General features: G+C 36.9%; 1 protein-coding gene across 1 annotated transcript in view; it reads left to right on the top strand.

Moving 5' to 3' along the window:
* The window catches only part of LOC132626612 (probable polyribonucleotide nucleotidyltransferase 1, chloroplastic), a 94,323-nt gene that overhangs the window by 38,045 nt on the left and 30,853 nt on the right, over positions 1-25,425 (top strand). Inside the window, 3 exon segments of the mRNA XM_060341534.1 lie at positions 8,606-8,680; positions 14,564-14,677; positions 15,152-15,244. Of these exon segments, the coding sequence (XP_060197517.1) occupies positions 8,606-8,680; positions 14,564-14,677; positions 15,152-15,244 (282 nt within the window).

Here is a 25,425-nt window from a genome sequence, read left to right as displayed (position 1 = left end):
TCCCTCCAGATGGTCCACCATATGCACAAAGGTATTACCCTCCACCATTTCTAATGCTTTATGTTCCTCCCAGCTTGGTCCCAAGCTATCAAAAGTTCAATAGTGTTTCCTGGCATAACCCATTTTAGGTTAGCCAGAGTCAGAAAAAGCTGCGACAGCTGCGCATTAAACCCAGTGCAAAAAAAGGTGGCTGTTATCTTCTGCTATTTCTTCACAAAGGCAACGTCTGGATACCAACTGCATACCCTTCCCTGAAGCTTTTCATGTGTTAAGCAAGCCTTTCTAGCCACCAGCCATGAGAAACAGTTCACTTTATAGGGGGCTTTTGCCTTCCAAATCTGCTTCCATGGCCAACTGGAATCCTGTTGACCCTCATTACTAAAGTAGGCATAGGCACCCCTAACTGTGAACTTCCCTTTGTCCTTCCATACCAAATCGTCTTCATTTTCATTAAGTGCTCTCACCCCTTCTAAGATCTGCAAAAAGAGAGACAATCTTTCCATCTCCCAGTCATTTTACCCTCTTCTGAGGTTAAAATTCCAGCAATTTTGATACCTGACTTCACTGATAGAGGCATCAGTACTCATAGACAGTATGAATTTCTAGGAAGCTGTCCTTCAAAGGTTCCTGGCCAATCCATTTATCATTCTAGAAAGCGATTTTTCTGCCATTCCCAGGGGAAAGTTCAATGTTTCCTGCAAAAACATCTCAGAGAGATCTGATGTATTTCCATAAGATTACTCCATAGGGGGGGGGGGGGGTTACTGTCTTGGTGCACCATTGACCAAGAGCTCCATACTTATTAATGACCTCGATCCACAGGCTGTTTTCTTCTCTAGCATACTAATCTTCACTATTTTAAAACACACTTTTTGTTGATTAGTCACTCTATCCAGTCATATCAGGCACCACAACTTCTGAGTGGACGAATGTGTATCATTGTTTTGGAATAGTTTTATCTTATGCACAGATGTACAGTCACATACACATTGCATTACTTGATAGCTTATAAGCCTCCACCTTAGCCTTGGTATTCGTTGACAGGCATCTTCTTTTGGTGTAGAATCCTATGATACCAGGAAAAGTGATACTCAAAGTGTTGATCCTGCACCACCTATTTTCGCAAAACTTACCCTGCTCCCATCATCACCCTGAATGATACATTCTCATTAAACTCTTCCTAACCCTTCCATATATTTTCCCAAAACCCGTACTCATAAGGAAGTGCGATATATTTTGTCCTCCATCCCCTTCCAAGACCCCATATATCTCCACAATTACCTTCCTCTGAAAAAACATTCTCCTTTTTGAAAATTGATAATGTCCGTCTTTGTAATATAATGGAGGCCTCAAAATCCACCCCAAATCTCCACAACTACTTTCCCAGTAGCACCTTGTAAATACCCTTATATCTTTTATCCCAAGTCCACCCCAATACTCTGGTCTCGTTACATTCTCCCAATTTTCCAAATGAAACCTCTCTGTAGAACACTGATTGAAGCATGTAACAAGGACATGAAGTGTGTGGGAATGCTCAAAAGTGTACTCTTGATTAACACTTCCTTTTCCCTTTGGGTAGCTATCTCTTTTGCTAATCTGCAAGTCTCTGTTCTATCCTTTCTATCACAAGCTTCTAAGTAACCAAAATAGGTAGTAGGAAGAGCGCCATCCTTATAATTTAAAACCTGTGCTAAGACTCAATATCCTCCAACCTCACTAACTGAGATTATCTCGCATTTTATGAGCACAATCTTTAGTCTTGACACCACCTGGAACGTGTCAACACTAGTCTTAAGTACTCCAATGAGCCATGTCAGCATTACAAAACACTAAGGGGTCGTTTTGGTTACAAGAGTAAGGGATAGTGATCCCTACTTTTTTAATTTCGAGAGATGAACAATCCCGGGATTGGTTGTACCACGATTGTGGTATTATTTCTATACCATGCTCTATGTGGGATAACAATGCAGGGTTACTATCCCCGGTATAAAACAAAAAATTGATACATGTTTCGTTCTCCAAAATCTTTCAAGAAAGCAAATGTTAAAATAATAAAAATTTATCTATTTACCAAAAAAAATAAATAAAAAAATTTATCTAGGTTACACCAAACACGTGTTCTATATTATATCCTGTAAATAATTCCATTGTTATTTAATTCCCTTGTTTACAAACCAAATGATCCCTAAAGTGTCCTGTCCCGAAAAAAGGTGTGTGACCCTCAGAGTACCTTGTCTACCAATCGTTGCGGAAAACCCTCTCAAGTAACCTTCTATCACAACTCTATCCATCATCCTACTCATCGCTTCCATCACTAGTATGAACAACATATTGGATATAGCAGTTCTCCTTTTATCTCTCCCCTCGAATTATTGAAAAAGCTACATGAGTTGCCGTTCACGTGAACCTGGTGTAATATAAATGAGGAAGATTGAAAAAAGTACCCATAAAACTAAATATTCTAGAAAATTGCAAGTCTAGAAAGAGAAAATAGATGATATCGATTGCATTATGGCTTTTTAGGTGTAAATCAATTCAATTTCCTGGCTGCAAATAAAGGAACCACATATCTAACTTTGAACTTCCTTTGGATTTGCCTTCCCTCAATATTCCATTGATCAGGCCTTCCCTCAATATTTTTCACTGAAACATAACTCCTTATAGACTGTTTACTCTATTAATGAACTTTAGTAATTCTACTCAACTCTTGATTAGATGGTGCAATCAATTTCTTTTGATTCTCTTTCATAGTAAGTTACAGATATTGCAACAAATCATTTTAAAAGTATATAAGATATCATATAAGCTGAAATGTTGAGAAGTGACAAACTTTTGGCATTTGTTTCAAAAATGTGAAAAAAATATGTGGAATTTTTTCTCCAACCAAACGAGTGAATTTTTTTTTTTAGTAAATTGAAAAGCTACTCAAAGGTGTTTTCCACCTTTTACAAAAAATTAAAGAACATTTATCTAATTATATTAGGTTGAGTCTTTTTTTTTGTAAAAATCAAAGAAATGTTTGCGAGAAAATTTTCAAAACTGTTTAGAACAAGCACCAACTAATAGTTTCACATTTTTGATAAGATAAGCTCTTAATAGTGTTAGTCAAACTATCTATTTAATTTCTACTCGTTACTCTCTTAACTTTTTTGCAGACAAAAATGTGTTATGAACTTTTTTTTTGTTGGACTTCTAGGGTCTTCTAGTTTCAAAGCAAGACTTAAATACTAATAGAGAATAAACAAGAAAAAAAAGGAAATGACTAGGTACATGAAAGGTCTGGTAACCACTATTGTTAATAGATTTGCATAATAATAGGTAAGAGACAAATCTATTATTATATGAAGGCCTCCATGATTCGTCATGTGCTCAAATCTATATCACATTAAAGAAGAAGGCTAGGAGTTAAAAAGTCTCCATGAAAAATGAGGGTTTGGTGGAAGCCTAATGACTTTGGGGTGTTCATCATATCTCAAAATTTGACATTATGTTCGTTCTTAAAAAGTATATTTTTATTGTTCTCGTTATATTAATTTTATTGCCTTATTATGCAATGTTATACTTTTGTTATCCTCACATAGAAAAGGAAAATAAATTATACCTTTGTTACAAACAACTACGCCACAAAATCCCGAACAAGTTGGGGTGGATAACATTGGAATAGCCGATGGATCACTGGCTGTTGAACTCAAAAGGGTTTGTTGTGAAGCTTCTTTTAGGCAAATCACACATCAAATGGGAGGGAAAGAAAATTGCCATATAAGGGCGAGTGCAGGGTTTAACTGTTGAGACGCCTTTTGGATTAAAGCCTAAGAAGACAAACCATGACCCAAAATATCTTGAGGTAGCCCAAAGGGGTTGGCCCAAAGTGGACAATACCTTTGAAGTTGGACCTAGGCAGTTATAGGTGGTAATAAAGGCAATACCTCCCCTAGTATGGTGGTGGGACAAACCTTCGCGACAATGCTGAGTTCCTAAGGGGGTAAGGGTAATAGCCCATGGACTGCTGACAATTGAACTCGAAAGGGGTTCATTTGGAAGCTTACCTCAGGCAAATTTCACATTTGGATGGGAGGGGAAAACTAGTGGCCATATGAGGGCTATAGCAGGATTCAACCGTTGAGGCGTCTAATAGGTTAAAGCACAAAATAAAAATAAAATTTTGAAAGTACTAGAAGTTCTCTATTTCTTTTTACTGGCTTAAAAGTATCTACTCGCTTAAAAGACTTCTAGAAAGCATAGGACCTAAAGTAAACGTAGTAACATGACTAAAACATATCCCAACTAATTGGTATCGCTGATATAGATCTTTTTCTTCCATTGTACCCTAAAATTATACTCCCTCCGGATCAAAAAGAGTGTCCACTTAGCCATTTGCACACCACTTAAGAAAATACTAACTCCTAGACAAAAATAGGTGATTAGACTAAAATGCCCCTAATTAAATAGGTATTTTGATTTGATCACATAACACTTAATAGGGGCAAATCTGAAAAAATAAGGTTAATTCTTTCTTGATTTGATAAGTGGACACTCTTTTTGAGTTAAGAAAAAAAGGCTAAGTGGACACTCTTTTTGATCCGGAGGGAGTAACAAATATCTATTATGCTTTTAGACAGAAAATGTAATACAACTATGAAGTCTTGTAAAAGGATCTTGGTATTAGCATAGAATTGCAGTTTGATAGATATTACTAATTAGTCTGTGTAGTTTTTAAAGTGAAGATAGTAGTTTTAGTTTATGGAGGTACAACGAAGAAAAAACCAAAGAAAAGAAAAAGAAGTGAATAGCATTCCTTATATGGTTGAGCTGCTTTTATATGTTTTGGAGATCATATTAATTTTTTGTTCATCTATGGCAAGCTAATAAATTCGTTGCCGAGTTAATTATAAGAAATTTGGGAATTTGAGATTCTAATTGCCATCATAAATATACTACGAAAATTGAATCACTACAGTTAGCCAATTTTCTAATATACGTTCTAGAGTTTTTTTTTTTTTTTTTTTGAAACAGGTAACATTTTTTATTATAGACTCGTACTGGGGAAGTACTGAAAACCCCTTCACAAGAGAAAAAGGAGAAAGAAAAAAAGATTAAACAAGAGTCACTGAAGCATAGCTGCAATCCTAAAATGAATCAAGAACATCTAGGATTGTCTCTGTATCTTCAGGGTATGCATTTGTACACCAAAAACAAAGTAGCCTAACACAGGTGAGCTTGATCATCTGAATTGTACTACTTCTATTCTCAAAACATCTGGCATTCCTTTCTTTCCAGATTGTCCACCATATACATGCTGGGATGATCCTCCAATTTCTTCTACTCTTTGCCCCAATCCCAGCCTCCTCCCAGCTAAAAAGAGTCTCAACAATCTTGCTAGGCATTGTCCAAGAGATGCCCCTGAGATTGAGAAAAATCTTCCATAACTAGCTTGTGACCTTGCAATGTAGAAATAAGTGTCCGACAGTTTCAGCTTCAGTCCCACATAAGCAGCAGTTTGAGTCTACGGTGATGCCTCTCTTCATCAGGTTCTCGTGTGTCAGCACAGCCTCCTTAGCTAGCAACCAAGTAAAGCAAGCAACCTTGTGTGGTATCTTTACTTTCCAGATGTGTTTCCAAGGCCAAATAAAGGTCTGTGGCGCTATTGTGTTCATAATCTTGTACTCAGATTTCACCATATACTGCCCTTTGGTATGTCCAGTCCACCACAAACAGTCCTCTCCATCTTGCACTACTTGAAAAGTTTCCAGAAGGCTAAAAAGTTCAGTCAACCTGGGAATTTCCCTGTCGTTCATCATTCTCCTGAAAATCAGCTCCCAACCTTGAGGTGACCACATCTCAGCCACTGTCTTATTCTGATGTTGAGCCAGTATAAACGGATCAGGAAAGGAGTGCTGCAAGCTCCTACTGCCCAACCACTTGTCTTTCCAAAAGAGTGTTTTGTTACCATTCTGAACTTTAATGACCGAGTGTCTCTTTAAGAAAGGCCACCAGGCTCTGATGGACCTCCATAGGGTCACACTATATGGATTATTTGCCTCCTTGGTGACCCAGCAATCCAGTTCCCCATACTTTTTCTTGATAACATTTACCCAAAGAGATTGAGGCTCATTAGAACACCTCCATAGCCACTTCAATTTTAATGCCTTACTACGATTCTTCAGATTTTTAATACCAAGACCACCCTGTTTTTTTGCTAGTAATCAGTTCTTTCCACTTTACTAAGTGGAAATTTCTTTTGTCACTGTTCCCTTGCCAGAAAAAATATGGCTTTTCCTCCAATTGATATGAAGTCCTGAGATTCCTTCAAAGTAGACCAAAATGAGTCTCAGAAACTTAACCTGCTCCTCCTCTGCATCACAAAAAATTAAAGTGTCATCTGCATATTGAAGGTGAGACACCTCCAAACTCCTGTCACCTCCTCTGGCTACCTCAAAACCTGAGATCCACCCATTTGATTTGGCTATTTTTATCATGTTGTTTAGACCCTCCATGGCAAGAATGAATGGAAAAGGAGACAACGGATCTCCTTGTCTAATCCCTCTATGAGCATCAAAAAAACCTTCAGGAGCACCATTGATGATAATGGAAAACTTGACTGTGGACAAACAGAACCTGATCCACCTGATCCATTTCTCCCCAAAACCCATTTGCTTTAAGAATTCTAACAAGAAACTCCCAATTCACATGATCACATGCTTTCTCAATGTCCAGTTTGCACAAAATGCCAGGCTTGTTTTGTGAAATTCTTGAATCCAATGCTTCATTAGCAATTTACACAGCATCCATTATCTGTCTCCCTCTGATGAAGGCCATCTGTTGAGAGTCCACTAGTTTATCCATCACCTTTTTTAACCTTTCAGTCAAAACCTTTGATAAAAGCTTGTAGAAACTTCCTATCAGACTTATCGGTCTGAAATCTTTCAGCTCCTCTGCCCCTGCCTTCTTGGGAATCAAGGCAATATAAGTAGCATTGAAGCATTTCTCAAACATTTCCTGATCATGGAAATTGTGAAAAGTCTCCATTATATCTTGCTTTAAAACATCCCAACACTTGATATAAAACCCCATGGTGTACCCATCAGGACCAGGTGCTTTATCTATAGCACACTGCTTCAGGCAACCATATACTTCCTGCTCCTTAAATCTGTTTTGAAGGGAATCCCTCTCTGCTTATGTAATTGAGGGTAATTAATCAAGTCTCCAGTAGGCCTCCAGATCTCTGTCTCTGTGTAGATTTCTTTATAAAAAGAAATGATTTCCTCCTTGACTCTTTCTGGTTCCACTACGCGATCCCCTTGTACCACCAGATGCTCAATATTGTTGTTTCTCTTATGAGCATTAGCAGTGTTATGGAAAAATCTCGTGTTGTTGTCGCCTTCTTTCAACCAAAAAGCCCTGGATCTTTGTCTCCATGCAGTCTCTTCATTTTTTAGTAGCTCGTCATACTCCATAAGTGTTGAGGCCCTCTTGATTGCCTCCTCCTCTGTCAGAGCTCTTCTATCAAGCACAGAGTCCAAATTTGCCATTTGATTAAGCAAGTTGACCCTTTTGATCTTCAAATTCCCCTGTTCATTCCTGCTCCATTCCTTAAGTTTACATTTTAGAGCTTTAAGTTTGCAAGCTAAAATGTAATCAGGTCTCCCAAAGTAAACAAAGGAATTCCACCAAGAGCTGATTCTGTCCACAAAACCTTCAGTATTCAGCCACCAATTCTCAAATTTGAACTATGATTTACTATGTTCCCAAGAACCACACGTTAGGGCAGTTGGTACATGATCAGAGGTCAGTCTTTGGAGTGTGGTTTGCTTCATGTTACTGAATTGATTATTCCATTCAGTCGAGCACAAAATCTTGTCTATTCTGGATGCTGTATTGTGAGTATCTCCGCTGAACCAAGTGAAAGTTCCTCCTTCTAAGTTCAAATCTAGAAGTTCCATGTCATCAATAAAATCTGAGAATTCTACCATAGCTGAGGATATGCTCAGACAGTTCCTCTTCTCAGAGGCAAACCTGCAAACATTAAAATTATACTTTCTAGAGATTTTCAACTTGTAACTATTAAGATGCACACTAATATCTCCGCCTCCATTTTTACGAAAAAAGATAAAAAGAAAACTCTAAAAGTAATTTTGCCTCTATGTATAATAAGATTCAACACATCATGCAGGTTTAGGCATAGCTTTTTGTATAAGATATATCCTGATGAGCAACGGTATACCAAAACGCTCCTATCCAAGAAATTCATCCAAATTTTCCAATCTTTCAGTGATATCTTCTCCTCTTTCTACTTCTCCAAAGGAAAGCTCTTTTTGATGGATTGATCTTCTTTGCAATGGATGCTGGAGTCTAGATGATGTTCATTTAGTTGGGCACAAACTTCCCCCCTCTTGATAAAAAATAGTCTCTTCAGTGTCTTAATCACATTCTGATCATTATTCCTTTGATTGATGGACTAATCCTAGCAAGTTGTAAATTCTGGATGTGTCTCCACTTACACTGAGACCTGAGGGTAGTGGAACTGCATTCTTGGTAATATGGTACAGTACATGAGTCCTTTGGTAATAACTACTGCTAAGAGTCATGCTTTGTGCTTCTGTTGCAGCTGTTCTCTGAGGTGGATGTGAAGCTGGTATTCAAGGAAGTTACTTCCAAATTTTTGCGGAAACGGATTGTGGAGGTAAGAATTCTTTGAGACAATGATATACAAGATCTTTTTTAGGTAGGCTCTATACTGCTCTGTATATCATTATTTGAGTCGATTTTCATGTTACTTGGGGTGGGATGCTCTCTTTTTTGCTCTATGGTCTGTTGAACGGACATGTGACATAAGCTGTAAGATACATCATGATGAGAGGGCTAAGAATGCAATTGTCTCCTTACAAATTGTAGTTGTGTACTTTTACTTTTTGAGTCAAACAACGTTGTTGAGGACTTTTGAATTTTTTTTTTTTTGTATCATTGAATGCAATGTTTGATAGTGCTTTTGTGTAAGCTTAAGTCTCTAATTTCAACCTTCAAATGATGATTTAATTACTAACCAGCCTCACCCCAGAAATTGGTCAAGTTGACAATTGAAAGTGAGTTTAAGCCTCTAAGTTCAACCTTCAAATGATGAATTAATTTCTAACCAATCTCACCCCAATAATTAGTCAATTTGATAATTAAAAGTGTGAAATACGTATCTTATCTCCAACTTACAAAAATTACTTAGGCTAGAGGCATCTGTGCTAAAGATTATTCTGTGTATTCTGTTTTTGATGTGTCCTTGTTTTACACTGTACATCTACTGCCACTCCTTTGTGCATGGAAAAAGTTTGACAGGCGAGGATAGATCCGTCCTGCATATGCTATTGGGATTTGGGACTAGTTGATCTGTTAGATGAACCCGAAAGGAGATAACCTATGCCAGTAGCCTAATATAAATATCTGGTGTTGCCTTGTTGATGAACCTCAGTTGATTGCCTGTTCAAGTAGATTTGTATTTTGGTATACAAGCGGATGACAAATACACACACAAAAACATAGTCTCAATCACTCTCTCCCCCCACCACCCCACACACACACACACAGTCTCTACAGGTGTGATCTTGATGGGATTAAAGGGTATCCACATCTTTTTGCAAATCCACATCAAAGTATGAGGATTAACTATATTTCTTTTGTTTCTTTTAGCTACATCCCTCTTTTGCTAGCGTGCAATGATTTCATAACCGTTAAAAGATAACCCAATTTAGATAATGCTAGTTGAAGAGATTCATAATAAATGACGATTCGTGGTAAAAGCAGTGGATTTGTAATTTCCCCTAGACGTGATTGGCACCGAGCACACACCACCGGCCAGGCGAACCACATTTTCATATCTTAACCATTTACGAAAGCACTAAAATAAATTAAGTGCAGGTGCAACAACGTTATTAATGATAAATATGCGAAATAGTCGCCCACCAAATCCATAATCGATTTATGAAAACCAATCAACGCTACGATTAAAAAAAAAAAAAATCTCCACGAACAGAGTTACATGAGTTTGAGTATCGGGCATGTAAACCCAAATAAAAGAAATAACTGGAAATAAACTAGATAAAGCTGAAATGGCTGCCTCCACGAACAATGCGGTGGCTCACCTCAGCAACAAAATCCACTCACGAAGTCTTCAATTACCAGCCTCGTTCTCAACAACAGTATCTGCATGGACATGCAGGTAAGGAGTGAGTTATACATAAATATAACCCAGTAAGATCCTCGACCCGCCACTTCAAATACCCCTGGAACAAGTGTTAGAAAATACAAACACACAACAAGCACAAAAAATATTATGCACATGAATATATCATTATATAATAGCAACCAAGGTTCAAACCACTGTTTATCAAATATATTATATATCTCAACACAATTTACACTACGAACCGTCATAAGTGGCAGTTAAATAATTAGTCAACACTATGAATCCACGGCAACATACACAATGTGCCAAATATGTCAGGAAGCATACACAATGCTAAGGGAAGCATACACAATGCTAAGGGAAGCATACACAATGCCCCAATATCATCAAGAAGTATACACAATGCTAAGGGAAGCATACACAATGCCCCAATATAATCAAGAAGCATACACAATGCTAAGGGAAGCATACACAATGCCTTAATATAATCAAGAAGCATACACAATGCTAAGGGAAGCATACACAATGCCCCAATATCATGCCTCACAGCTATATCACATCACAAAATAATTTATAAAGAGAGTTTTAGATTATTTGAAAATAAAGTATATGCGGTTGGCCTTAAGGACCACCGATTCTGCCAAGTACACGCTCGCCCCAACACATGGACCAGGCAGACAAAACATATTTTTAAAACGGGTTTTGAAAAGCAAGTACCCAAAGCTTAAAGTCTCACTTACCTCAAATTCACAATTCAAGCACACTTCCCAATAAATCAAAACTGCGTTCTCGAGTCTCCGGATTGCCTCAAACTACACAAAAACGGATTTAGAATGGTCAAAACCCTGAGGGTAAACCATTTCTATATTTTTAGAGGCTTAAACGGTTAAAGTCAAATTTTAAAGGACGAAAACGCCCTCTGGTCAATGTGTTCAAAACCCGACAAGACTTATGTTTTCGGAAAGGCCTTAACGAGAGGATTCTAACGATATATAGAAGTCTAAAATCCGACGGTATTTGCCCTTTCAAATCAATGATTTTGGTTGAAGAACCCTAGAGCTAGACTTTCTCAATTCCTCAAAATATCCCCATGTTTTCACCATAAAGATTCACCCATAATTATGTAATAGACTTAAATAAATGATTAGAGTCATACCTTGATGATTTGGGATGAAAGTTCTTATTTTTATCCCTTCTTTTCCTTTCTTTTTCTCCCTTTCTTTTCCTTTTTCATACAGGTTTTTCTTTTCCTCTGTTGCTAGTTTCTTTTTTCTTTCTTTGTGATGCTTCAGCTTTCTGATTTCTCACGCTGCCATCTCCCTTTTTATTATCTATGTATTTCTTTTCATTGGGCTTGGCCCATTTATCTCCCTTTAATTCCTTTTTTTTTCCACATTCTTATTCTCCTTTTCTTTTATTTAATACCACTTAATTCTTCTATTTTTTTTCTATTTTGATTAAATACCAAAATAACCCCTAATTTAATATGGGTTATTACATTGTAATTTCCCCTCAATCTTTGCAAGTACATCACCGTTAAATTTTTAAAAATTTTCATCCTTTTCTTCAAATATATGTATTCCTCTTTACCTCCATAATGAGATAGTACATGCAGGCTTATGGTAACTGGTCGAGTTAGTGGGCAATTTTAAATCTGTTGCTTGGCTTCCAATGCTTTTTTGATGAATATGATTTTACTGATGCAAAATCAGCACTAAGATGGGGCTGAGAGCTACACAACTTATTAGAGAAATTCAATTCACGAGTCGTACTTCTAAGGGATTGATAAAATCTAGGAGTCCGTCAGTGTCTAAAATCATCCATATATTCCAACCTGTAGCAAAAGGCGAGCAAGAGTATAAAATTTCACTTATATCCAGGTATAGATGCAATCATGCACTTAAACATTTTTGTTTCTTCCCTCTGCAAATCCACTAGATCCAAGCTAGAGTGGTGTTCCATTTTTTCTTGACTTCTTTGCTCAGTCACATCCTTGTCCAGCAGCTGAGAGGATGGACTCTTTCTCCCTTTGCAAACTGCCTTGACATTCCTAACAGGCATTGACATGCTTTCCTTCACTTAGCGCAGAGCAAATTCTTTATTACTGGTTTTTTGCGCCTGATAGAGGCTTTAATCATCGGTAGATTCTCAGGGCAGGCTAAATAACATAAACAAGGGAGACCTTCAAATAGGTTTCAGGAATTGACGGGGAATAAGCTTAAGCTTGATCTCTTGGTAGGAAAAGATTTCATCAGACGGTCCATCTTGCTCCATAAATGTACAGTTAAGAAGCTATACGCAATGTAAGAGTACGTGATAGAAGTACTAATTATTGTATGATTGAACAATAGAACTATCACGTATTGAATATGAAAATAGTGTTGGTTCCATGATATTGTGTTAATTATTAGGTATCACCGAATCATGTTATATTAAAACAAACAGTTATTTATAGCAGGGTTAGCCCCTAGATGGGTCAGAACATGGGCGATTATTGAGTAGCATATTTAGGACACATCCTGTTAGATGAATTGGGACTGGAGGCTTGGGTTAGTATCTGCTCCACTGACAGGCCTATCATGGGATAACTACCTCCACATCCAACCCCCAGTGAAAAAGAAAAAAATGAAAGAAATCAGAAAGTCCTTTTGAGGAGGAACATGTGCTTTCCATCATCCAATCATGTGTCCCTGACAAGACACCAAGCCTTGATGGCTATACTATGGTCTTTTTTCAAAAGGCTTGGAAAAATGTTGTGGGTGCTTTGTGGCACTTCCATCAAAATTGTTACATGGTCAAACCCTGCAATGTCTCCTTTATAGCTTTGGTCCCAAAGAAAAAAAGGTGCCATTGAACTGAAGAATGACATGCCACTTAGCCTAATTGGTAGGTGTTTATAAGGTTGCAACAAAACAATTGGCAGAGAGGCTCAAGAAGGTGATAGGGAAGCTGGTTTCTGATCATAAAAAATGCTTTCATTCAAATAGGTAGAACACTGTTGCATCACTCATAACTAATGAAGTTCTTGACTAGAAATTAAAAAGTGGGGAAGCAGGAATACTATGCATATTGAACATTGAGAAAGTTTTTGACCAACTGAATGGTCCTATCTTATCTTAATGTTGAGGCAGATGGGGTTTGGAGAAAGTTGGATCAAATGGATCGAGTTCAGCATTTCTACAGTTAAGTTCTCAATCCTAATTAATAGGTCCCCTGTAGGATTCTTCTCTCCACATAAAGGTCTCAGGCGAGGTGACCCTCTTTCACCCTTCTTGTTTATTCTTGCAATGGAGGGACGGAGCAAAATGCAAGACAAAGTTAATCAACTATAAGGTTGAAAGGCTTTGACAGTGAATGGAGCCTGGGAATACATTGTCTATTTCTTACTTTATGCCGATGACACTTTGATATTCTTTGGTGCCAACACTTCCCAAGTGCTTTACTTCAATTTCCCTCTACTTATATTTGAGGCTCTATCTGGGCTCCACATCAACATGCTAAAAAATGTTATCTACCCGGTCAATAACATCAATTAATGAAGTGGTTATGGAGGTATAATCAGGGAAATACTAATCTCTGGAAGATCTGGTTAGGGCACTTCATGGAGCTCAAGACCATTGGTGCACCAAAGTCTCAAAGCTACTCATGGTGTAGGTCTTTGGAAAAGTATCAGCAAGTTATGGTGTGAATTTTCCCATAATATCTCCTTTAGAGTAGGCAATGATCTTCATATTAAATTTTGGACAGGATAAATGGCTTAGTAACTCAGTCGTAATGGATGAATATCCCAGCCCTTTTCAGCTAAGCAGCGACAATGAATACCATCTCTCAATACAGAGAAGGTAACCGTTGGAACTTTATTCTAAGAAGGAATGTCAATGATTAGGAGTTGGAGGACCTTCTGAGACTATGAACAAGATTGGAGCAATTCGCAGTGAATGATTGCTGGAATCTATACATTGAAGGCAGGGTACTCTGTTTTTTGTTCTCAAATGGTTGGTGCCTTGCGTTCACCGAAACACATCTTAAGCGTTCACTGAAAAACAACTTAAGCGAGGCGATTCACCCTCCCTAAGCTTTTCTTAGCTTCAGGGCTTAAGCGTATCTTAAAGGAGCCTTTGACAACACACAATACCACGTCTTAGAGTTGAGTGGTTTTTCTAGTAACTAGTTCTGCATATTACATTAAATTAGTTGTTCTATATGCTTTGTCATTGTTTTTCTAACCAGGAGGGATGGAGCAAAGCTGTTAAAAAAATATTAAGGAGCTAGGAGTATGTCTAGGATTTATAGGACCTAGTCTTTGCACTTGAGTATCTTTCAGACAGCCAAATTTTTACTTGTTATTGAGTTGGTTTATAGTTACGTTTTTCATGTTTTTCCTGTCACCAGAGAGGTAAGAGAAGTGATGGCAGGAGCCCTCAGGAGATACGATCGATTGACGCACGCTGTGGACTGCTTCCTAGGGCACATGGGAGTGCTCTCTTCACTCGAGGTGAAACACAGGTATGTTTCTTCTATATTCTGTAAAATGCATGACTGAATTTGCCTATTTGCAGGCATCAGGTTTGTCTTTCCTCCGAAAGTTCTATTCAGATTTATTGCAAATAATGAGGAAAGAAGTTTCATTGACCTGATCTGTTTTATGGCTGATGTTCTTTTAAGCTTCAAGTTTGGTAATGTGTCTTTTAATATTTACTCTTTCCTCTACTTGTTCTACTTACTTTTAGCTAAATAGAATCTGTTGAGGAAATCAAACTAATATCAGAAATCCTAAATAGTTGAGATCCCTAGATTTTGCATAGGGTGTCACGTTCTCCTTTTCCCTGTGGATCTTGTTTTTGAAAGTGTGACGATGTAGCATCAAGCTGTTTTGGATTTTCGATTTGTTAGTTGTAGTTTATGCTTCAGAAGTATATTTTATACGATAGTATTTATGTGGGATACTGCATTTGATTCTTGAGTATTTGGTTTTTGCAGTCATTGGCGGTGGTAACACTTGGTGATAAGCAAATGGCACAGAAGATAGACAACCTTGTCGATGAAGATGAATACAAGAGATTTTATCTTCAGGTATGAGTACTTTTATGAATATAAAGCGGGAAGTAGTAATGCAATGATTGTAACGTAAGGAGCCGTTTGGTTTGGGTTGTAGGGGATATAATTTTCATGTCCCAAATTACCCCCTAGACGTGACTGGCACCCGCTAGGCGAACCAATTTTTCATACACTTGCCCTTTCTATAAGCACGGGAGAAAATATGGGCAAGTTTAAACGTATTAATAATCATTAAATATGAAATAATTACATAATACCCAGTGGGGATCCTACAAGGGATGGTGGGGTCGGGGTGTACACAGACCTTACCCCTACCTTTGTGGGGGTAAAGAAGCTGTTTCTTAGTAACCTTTGCTCAAGAAAAACGTTTTTCAAAACAAGTTTGAAATATACAAGAGTAATTAAGCTATGATGAAAATATCGAAGAAAAGTAAAAATATTGAACCGAAAAAATAGTAAAGATAACCAATATTAGTACTAAAATTGAAGAATAAGATAGTGATAGAATAATGATAATACTGGTAAGGAGAAGAGGGATCAAATAAGGTGCTATAATACAAAATAATTATCCAACCAAAATCATATATCAATTTACGAAATCCCATGATCGCTCAAATAATAATCTCTAGCCCAAATCCCACACTAAGGGCCAGTTTGGCTTAGCTTAAAAAAAAGCAGCTTATAAGCTGTTTTCAGCTTATAAGCCAAAAATAAAATAAAATTGGGCTACCCCAACTTATTTTTTTGGGCTTATTGTAAGCACAAAATGGCTTATAAGCTGGCTAGCCAAACACTCAAAAAGGCAGCAACTTGCTCTAAGACCATGGAACATCTAATAGAGTTACATGAGTATATTTGTCGGGCATGCAAACCCCAAGAAAAAAATAAACAATATAAAATAGATAGAACAACAGCCTCCCCGAACAATGCGAAGGCTCACCTCAGCAACAGAATCTATGCGAACGGACTCGTCAGCCACTAGCCTCACCCTCAACAATAGTATCTGCAAGAACATGCTGGTAAGGAGTGAGTTATACGTAAATATAACGCAGTAAGATGCTCGACCCCCCGTTTGAGTACTCCTGGTACAAGGGTTAGAAAATACAAGTACGCAACGGCGAAAACATAATATGCACAAAAATATATTTCATAATATAATACTCAATAAAGTCCAAACAAATGTTCAACAAGAACACTACATATCCCAACACAATCTACACTAAGGACTTGTCATAAACGAAACTGAAGGAGATTAACACAACATCGCAACTAGTCTACGACAACATATATAATGCCCCAAAAGTATACTACAACATGCCCTAATATATAACGACAACATGTGTATGCCCCTAACTTATTACGATAGCATATGTATGCCCTTAGTATATATATCACGACAACAAAGGAATGATGCCCAACGCCCCAACGCCATGGCATGAAGACATGCCATACCACAAATCACTTATTATATAATTTTAATATTTTTCACAAAACATTGTATATGTGGCTGGTCAAAGACCACCAATTTTGGGAAGCACATGTTTATCCCAACACATGGATCAGACAGACAAAACACATTTTTAAAAGCAGGTTTTGAAAAGCAAGCATCAAAGCTTAAGGTATCACTTAATTTGAATTCACAACTCAAGCACCCTTTTCAATAAACCAGAACTATGCTTTCGAGTCTCCGAATCACCTCAAACTACACCAAAATATGTTTAAAATGGTAAAAAAAATCCTTCGGTGGACGTTTTCTTAATTTTTAACACAAGCCAAACTCGTGGTCAAGGGTTTGACCTAAAATGTCAACTTTGGTCAACGGGTCAATACCGGAACCATGACCCCCAACGAATTCTTCTTGGTGAGAGGATTCCTGAACACTAATCAAAATGAAATTTGATAATGTTTGCCTTTCAAATCAACGATTTAGGTTGAAGCTATGTTGCTCGGACTCTCCAAAAATGCTGCCGCACCCGTGTCGGATCCTCTAAAAATGCACTACTTTTGGAGGATCTGACACATACCCATCGGCATTTGTGAAGAGTGTCACGTCCCAAAATACCCGCTAGATGTGATGGGCACCCAACACACACCACCCACCAGGCGAACCATATATCATACCCTTAATCATTTACGAAAGCACTAAAAGAAAATAAGTGCAGGCCCAACGATATCATTAATAATAAAATACGAATTAGTCATCAACCAAACCCATAATCGATTAATGGAAGCCAACCAACGCTAAGATAAAAGAATCTCTAGCCCAAATCCACACTAAGATCATGGAGCATCTAACAGAGTTACATGAGTTTGAATATCGGGCATGTAAACTCAAAATAAAGGAACTAACTAGAAATAAACTAGATAAAGCTGAAATGGCTGCTTCCACGAACAATGCGGTGGCTCACCTCAGCAACAGAATTCACTCATGAAATCTTTAGCCACAAGCCTCGTTCTCAGCAACGGTATCTGCATGGACATGCAGGTAAGGAGTGAGTTATACATAAATATAACCCAGTAAGATCCTTGACCCGCCACTTTAAATACCCCTGGAAAAAGTGTTAGAAAATACAAACACACAACAAGCACAAAAATATTATGCACTTGAATATATCATTATATAATAGCAACCAAGGTCCAAACCACTGTTTATCAAATATATTATATATCTCAACACAACTTACACTAAGGACTTGTCATAAACGGTAGTTAAAGAATTAATCAACACCCTGAATCCATGGCAACATACACAATGTGCCAAATATGTCAGGAAGCATACACAATGCCTCAATATCATCAAGAAGCATACACAATGCTAACGGAAGCATACACAATGCCCCAATATCATGGCTCACAGCTGTATCACATCACAAAACAATTTATTAAGAGAGTTTTAGAGTATTTGAAAATAAAGTATGTGCGGCTGACCTTAAGGACCACCGATTCTGCCAAGCACACGCTTGTTCCAACACATTGACCAGGCAGACAAAACATATTTTTAAAACGGGTTTGAAAAGCAAGCACCCAAAGCTTAAAGTCTCACTTACCTTAAATTCACAATCCAAGCACCCCTTCCAATAATTCAAAACTATGCTCTCGGAAATTCAAATCACCTCAAACTACACCAAAACGGGTTTAAAATAGTCAAAACCCTTTAGACGAGCATCCTCTAAATTTTCAAAGCAAGTCAACAATCAAAGTCTAACTCCCAGTCCCACTAATCAAATTATGTACCCATATTAATGTGAAACGCAGTACTTCCAGTAATGGGGAAAAAATGCTGAAACAGTGGCTTCAAGATGTTGCACAATAGCTCTGAATTTGCATTCTTAATATATTGTTTCTCATGTCAACGAACCACTGCTATCTCATGATATAATTCTACATTCAATCATCATTATTATAATCATATAACCCTCTCATTTATTACCCAATCATCAGTTATGATTTTTGTCTCCTGATAAAGATATAGTAGTAATCGAAACTGGAAGAAATAAAGTTGTTTTTCATAGCAGCTTTCAATATCTAAACTTCTATGACTAATTCCACTAACCCACCAATCATTGTCACCTGATTTTATTTCCAATCCATCATCTAAACATTGAATAATGATTATGCCACCATTAATACCTTTCTTTGACCAACGAACACAACATGTATATCAAAATATATGCTAAAGAGCTAATGTAGTGAAATACCTGTAATATGAACCCTCGCTGTTCACTCCCTCACGCTGTCCGTGAACTTCGACAATTTTTTTTCAATAGTTTTGCTTTTTTCCCCCTTTATTTTCTTTTTATAAAACTACAGCCCACAACTACCCTAATTTTCTACTCCTTAAATTACTAAAACGTGACCAGCAACCAGAATAAGAGAATGGACTTGGCCCAGCCTTTTAATTTCGTTTTTTTTTCTCTTTAGGCTAAATTGCCAAATAACCCTTATTTAAAATTGGGTTATTACAAAGAGTCCGAGCAACATAAGGTTGAAGAACCCTAGGGCTAAACTTTCTCAAATTCTCATAATTTATCCATGTTTTCACTGTAAAAATTTACCCATAATCACGTAATAAACTAAAATAAACCCGTAGGATCATTCCCTTGATGACTTGAGATGAAAATTCCTATTTTTTCCCCTCTTTTCCTCTCTTTTTCTTCCTTTCCTTTTTGTTTTTCTACTGTTTTTCTTTTCTTTGCTTCTGCCTCGCTTCTTTCTTATTTCTCACATCTGCCATAGACTTTAGCTCTTTTTCTTTCCCTTTTCGGCTTCGCCCACGTTTTATATTTTATTTTTTTCTATATAAATCCTTAATTTCCTCTTTTTATTATTTGGTTAAATGGAAAAATAACCCCTAATTTAATTAGGGTTATTACAATAATCTCCACATAAAGATCAACGTAAGTTTATACCATGTTTATTTGCAATTTGAAGAAATGTATTCTCCTTGAAATCAACATTAACTGATGCAACATTTTGTTGCTCTTTTTCGTTTTCCTCATAGAAAATACATGCATAAGTTATGCAGGAATCTATGTATTATTTAATGCGGCGGAACAAGAATGTGGGTTTTAAGTAATACATGGATTGAAATTCTAAATTGACCGAACTAACTCTCTTAATAATAATAAATTTTTTATTTCGCTTAAAAGGTAAACAAATAGTTAAAATTATATATTGTATACTAATATGTATTACATCAAATTAAATATTTAACAAGAAATAATCGTAGCATTATATAATCCCTCCATAACTAACTCCTACATAACTAATCCCTGCATAACTTATCTTCGAATCAAACGACCCCTAAGGATTAGTATTGCCGAGATTGTATAATGCAAGGATTAGTTCTTGCTGAATATTTAGTTTGATATATTACATATTTGTATACCATATGTAATTTAAAATATTTGCTGACATTTTAAACAAAATAAATTTTTTCTTACTATTAGGAGGGTTATGTTTGGTCATTTTTGCATTTTATCCATGTATTACTAATACCCGCATTCTTATTCCATATTCTATCCGCATAAAATAAAACATAGATTCCCGCATTACTTATGCAAGTATTATTTATGGGGAAAACAAAAAGGAGCGACCAATTGTTAGGATTAATTAATCATGATTTCTAAGTGGGGATTAATAGCCTGTTTTGCTAAGCTTCCAAAATCTACTTGTTTTGAAAAGTGCTTTTTGTCAAAATTGCTTTTTAGAAAAAATACTTTTGCCAATATTATTGCAGTACTTTGTGCTTGACCAATGTTCCAAAAGTGCTTCTGGGAAAAAGCTAATTCTTTTAGCTTATGAAGAACTGCTTTTGCAACGACTCAAAAACACTTTTCTTCTCCCTAAAAGCTTGGCCAAATACATCGACTTTCTAAAATAAGCACTTTTAGCTTCCCAGAAGCTTGGTCAAACAGGCTATAAATCTCCTTAAATCCCAAACAAACATTGTATAAACTTATGTTGATTTTTTATGTTGAGATTATATCTTCTATAACCGAAACCGAGCGGTCCTTAAGTTTCAATTGACATGATAGTAGCTTATAATCTTCAAAGGTGTTCACAAGAGCATTTCCCGTGTAGAGATACACCTGCCAGACAACCATTTTGCAAGGGTCTCCATATAGTGGTGCTAGACTACTTCACTTGTTACTTCGAGGTTTTGGGTTTAGTGTGAATGTTTTTCGCAAATCTTTGGTAACCGGTTCTCACAACAGTTTCCTCGCTACCTATCTTATAGATCTAGGTTTGTTTCTCTCAATTGGTCCATCGAGCCGATTTGGGTTATTCTCTCACGATTCAACCCATTGAACTGCTAATTCTGCTCTAAACAAATTCTTTAGCATATTGGACTGACCTCTCTCTACCCAGGCCCACTCGTTCGCCCGTGGAACCTACTTTCTCTGTATATCAACTCTTCAGCATGTTATGCCGCTTCAATTTCTAAAAACAAAAGGCCCGAAAACAATTAAAAAGGAGAAAAAAATATCATCATTGCACATATACCCCGAAAATTGGGTTATGCGTGTCGAAGAGTGTTAGAGGATATACATGTCCCGTGTCAGATGTATAAAGGTATCAAAAAGTGGTCGTAAAGTGTCCATAACCACTATATCCATTGCTTTTAAATATTTGACAGAATGCTCAGATTACTTAGACCAACTTTTTCAACAACTGTTGTCTCCACCCAGAGAAGCTAGTCACTAAATTTTAGGATGAAGAGATGGCTCGTCGTGTCTCATTTTGTTTTCTCATTTGAATATTCAACCGAATAGACATACATAGGTTCTTTTTATTCACGGGACTAGACAAGAAGCTTATGTTTATGGTGGATCATCTGTAGCTCACTATTCTTTCGGAAATGTGGACATAATGGTAGTGATGATAGTCTAAACTTAGGAAAGTGAAAAATTCCTTTGCGCTGCTATACATGGTTTGAAGTATGGACGTGTTTTTTTGTTTAGCCAAGGCAATTTAAAGTGCATAAGATCTGTGAATAAATTGGAAAAGATTCATCTTCAAATTTTCTCTTCTGCGTAAAACTTTTTATTTTAACTTGCTTCACTCCTTTTATGAACATAATTATGCGAATCAGGCTTGTTGTATTTAGTGTATAACATCAAGCAGCTTCCCCCTCCTGAAGATGTCCGAGAAGTTGACTTTGAAGGGAATTCGTGCAATCTTAAGTACAGAGTAGCAGCGGAATATAAAATTTATTGCTTAATCCCTATACAAGATCCATGTGTTTCAATCAATTCGACAAAAGGATCAGATAACTTACCTTTTGATGCGTGATTCCTCGATATACTTTCTGCCAAAAATGAACTGTAGGTGCTGCTCGAAAACGAACGACCACCCTCTACTAGTATCCACACACGAATGATCACAAACAGACACGAAGTGCTAGCTTCGAGTTTTGGGGTATAATTTCGGGTTGCAGAGCTTGAATTTAGGTAATAGTTATTTCGAAAATTAACTATGCTAAAGGTTTTTTTTTTGTCTGAAATATTGATGTCTCTCACTATTAATAGTGATACATTCATCCTAATAATACGAACCCTAGCTCATGTAGATTCCTAGCTGATTAGGATATCTAATTAATTAAGATCCTAACTAATTAGGAGTCCTAACTTGATTAAATATTTCAGTGTTTAGATAACTGTTATTTATATTTATAGTTATTTCGAAAATATAAATATAAATCTGAGTTATATTTTAACCATAGAATAAATTCGGATTACATTATCTAAATAATGCAATAACAGAAATACGAATTTATATATTCATAATATATAAATAAAAATTTACTAAAATAACCCTAGTCTGTTCATCGCATTCTTGATGTGTGACCCAATAGGTTTATATTACGTTGGCAGTAGAATTAATACTATATTAATTTCACAAATCATAATTGGTCTCTAGCAAGACATTATGATGAACCTAAGTAATAATAATTTAAAGTTCGTAATAGTATCACACGATATCTAATTTGAACACAAGACATTATAACCTAATTAAATAGCATATGTCATAGTCCTTTTGTCACACGATATCTAATTCGAACATAAGGCATGTATAGTGTCATCCTTATATTGTTCAAATATAATTTCTCGATCCCTTAGTAAGCTGATAAGTCAAATAATACTGATAACTCTTTCAGTTCATCTGAGTATGGCCATGCATTTCTCAATCTTACTAATCGAGGGGCCCAAAAGATGTCTTTTTCAAAGAGAGGGACAAATTCCATCTTGAATAATCACTATCCTCCACATAGTTCACATTATGTTCAATCATACACTTTATGATTATCCGGTTAAAGATAACGTTTGTGAATGTCAAAACAAAATGTTCCTTATGTAGGATACTGTGATAATCTCAGGTGTGTGGATTAATTGACATAACTATTATGAGAATCAGTTATGACACTGATTCATGCAGTGATCCCATAACGGGCCTATCCGGTATATTGTTCTGTAACAAATACATATGAGTTTAATTTGTACCGTACACATAATTATCGATTAAGCTCATACTAGTCTTTTACTATTATAATCAAATTATAAATGATTAACTAGGGATATATATTATTATATGTAACATGAAAACAATATAATAATAAGATATGAAAATGCAGAGCAAAGCACTCAGAATGAAGTGGCTATGGAAGTATGCCAATGAAAATCAACTTCTATGGAGGAAAGTCATTAATGCAAAATATGAGGAGGAAGATAGCTGGATGACAAAGGAGATTACCACACCATATGGGGTTAAGTCTTTGGAGATCCATAAAAGCCTTATGGAATGAAGTTAAGTGCAACTCCAAGATCAGAGTAGTTGATGGGGTCAAAACCAGATTCTGGAAGGACAATTGGCTTGAGGCTGGTAATCTGGAAACACTAGTTCCAGATATATACAATATTGTCTTAGATCATCAAAGGACTGTGGCTGATTTGTGGACACCTCAAGGATGGAATTTCACTTTCAGAAGGCAAATCAATTATTGGGAGATACAAAGAGTGGCTGATTTTCTTAACATACTGGAACAATTTAAGGGACTTCAGATAGTAGAGGATGTTTTCTGGTGGCTGGGGAATAACAAAGGAGTTTTCAAAGTTAGTTCAGCCTATAGGATGTTGAATCAATCAATTCAACAGATTACCAACTGGCCCAGGAAACACATTTGGAGACCCAAAATCCCGCATAAAGTTTGCTGCTTTGAGTGACTTTTAGCTAAAGAAGCAGTTCTTACACAAGATAATTAGATGAAAAGGGGGATAATTTTATGCTTTTGATGTTTCTTCTGTGGAGAAACAGCAGAGACAGTTAACCATCTGTTTCTACACTGTAAGTTTACGCAACAGCTTTGGAGAATATTTTTAAATCTCAAAGGTATAGCTTGGACCATGCCTGGCAAGTTTTCAGAGGCTTTAAAGAGTTGGGAAGAGGCAGGATTACAGGCAAAGAACAGAAACAGATGGAGAATTGTCCCTGCCAGCATATGGTGGGCAATATGGAAGGAGAGAAACTCCAGATGTTTTGAGAGTATAGAGAATGGAGTGCAGAAGGTCAAGTTGAATTGTATTTTATTGCTTTGTTTTTGGTGTAATCAGGCTTACTCAGATGATACTATGCAAGGTAAGGCTGCGTACAAAAGACCCTTGTGGTCCGGCCCTTCCCCGGACCCCGCGCATAGCGGGAGCTTAGTGCACCGGGCTGCCCTTTTATAGGATTAGAATAGTAGAGTCTTGGAGTACTTTTGTAGATATGGTGTCAGTACAACCTATGTACTGTTTTGCTCATATGGAATACAATACAGTTACCAGTTTAAAAAAAAAACAATATAATAATAAGAAATATAAATAAAATTTCTTTTATTAATCAAAAACATAACTAACAAATAAGGTCCATACAATGGGCTAGAGCATAACCACCAACAATCTCCCACTTGCACTAGGCCCAATCAAACATGTATCTAATACCCATTGACCTAGCATGTAATCATGCTTGCCATGTGGAAGAGCTTTGGTCAGTGGATCAGCAATATTGTTATTGGTTGGTATTTTGCATATCTTGACATCTCCTCTTTCAACGATTTCTCGAATAAGATGGTAACGTCTGGAGTATGTGCTTGTATCTCTGATGGGACCTAGGTTCTTTAGCTTGTGCAATAGCACTGTTATTTTCAAAGTAAAGATCCAGAGGGTTATCAATGTTAGGGACTACTCCCAATTCACAGATGAACTTCTTGATCCATACAGCCTCCTTAGCTGCATCCGATGCAGCTATATACTCCGCTCCGTTGTAGAATCTGCAACAGTGCTTTGCTTAGAACTCTTCCGACTGACTGCTCCTCCATTTAACACAAACACATATCCTGATAGCGATCTGAAATCATCTATGTCGGTTTGGAAGCTTGCATCTGTGTAACCATTTACAACCAGTTCTTCTTCCAAACCTCCATAAACCAAGAATGCATCCTTAGATCTTCTTAAGTACTTAAGGATGTTCTTGACTGCTGTCCAGTGACTTTCACCGGGATCTGACTGGTATCTGCTCGTCATGCTTAATGCATACAAGACGTCTGGCCGAGTACAAATATGGCATACATGATAGATCCTATAGCCGAAGCATAAGGAATCTTACTCATGCGTTCTCGCTCATCAGATGTCATGGGACATTGAGTCTTGCTGAGATGA

Source organism: Lycium barbarum, chromosome 2, assembly GCF_019175385.1.
Source record: "Lycium barbarum isolate Lr01 chromosome 2, ASM1917538v2, whole genome shotgun sequence".
NCBI lineage: Eukaryota > Viridiplantae > Streptophyta > Magnoliopsida > Solanales > Solanaceae > Lycium > Lycium barbarum.
This window is presented reverse-complemented; position numbering and strand designations above follow the sequence as displayed.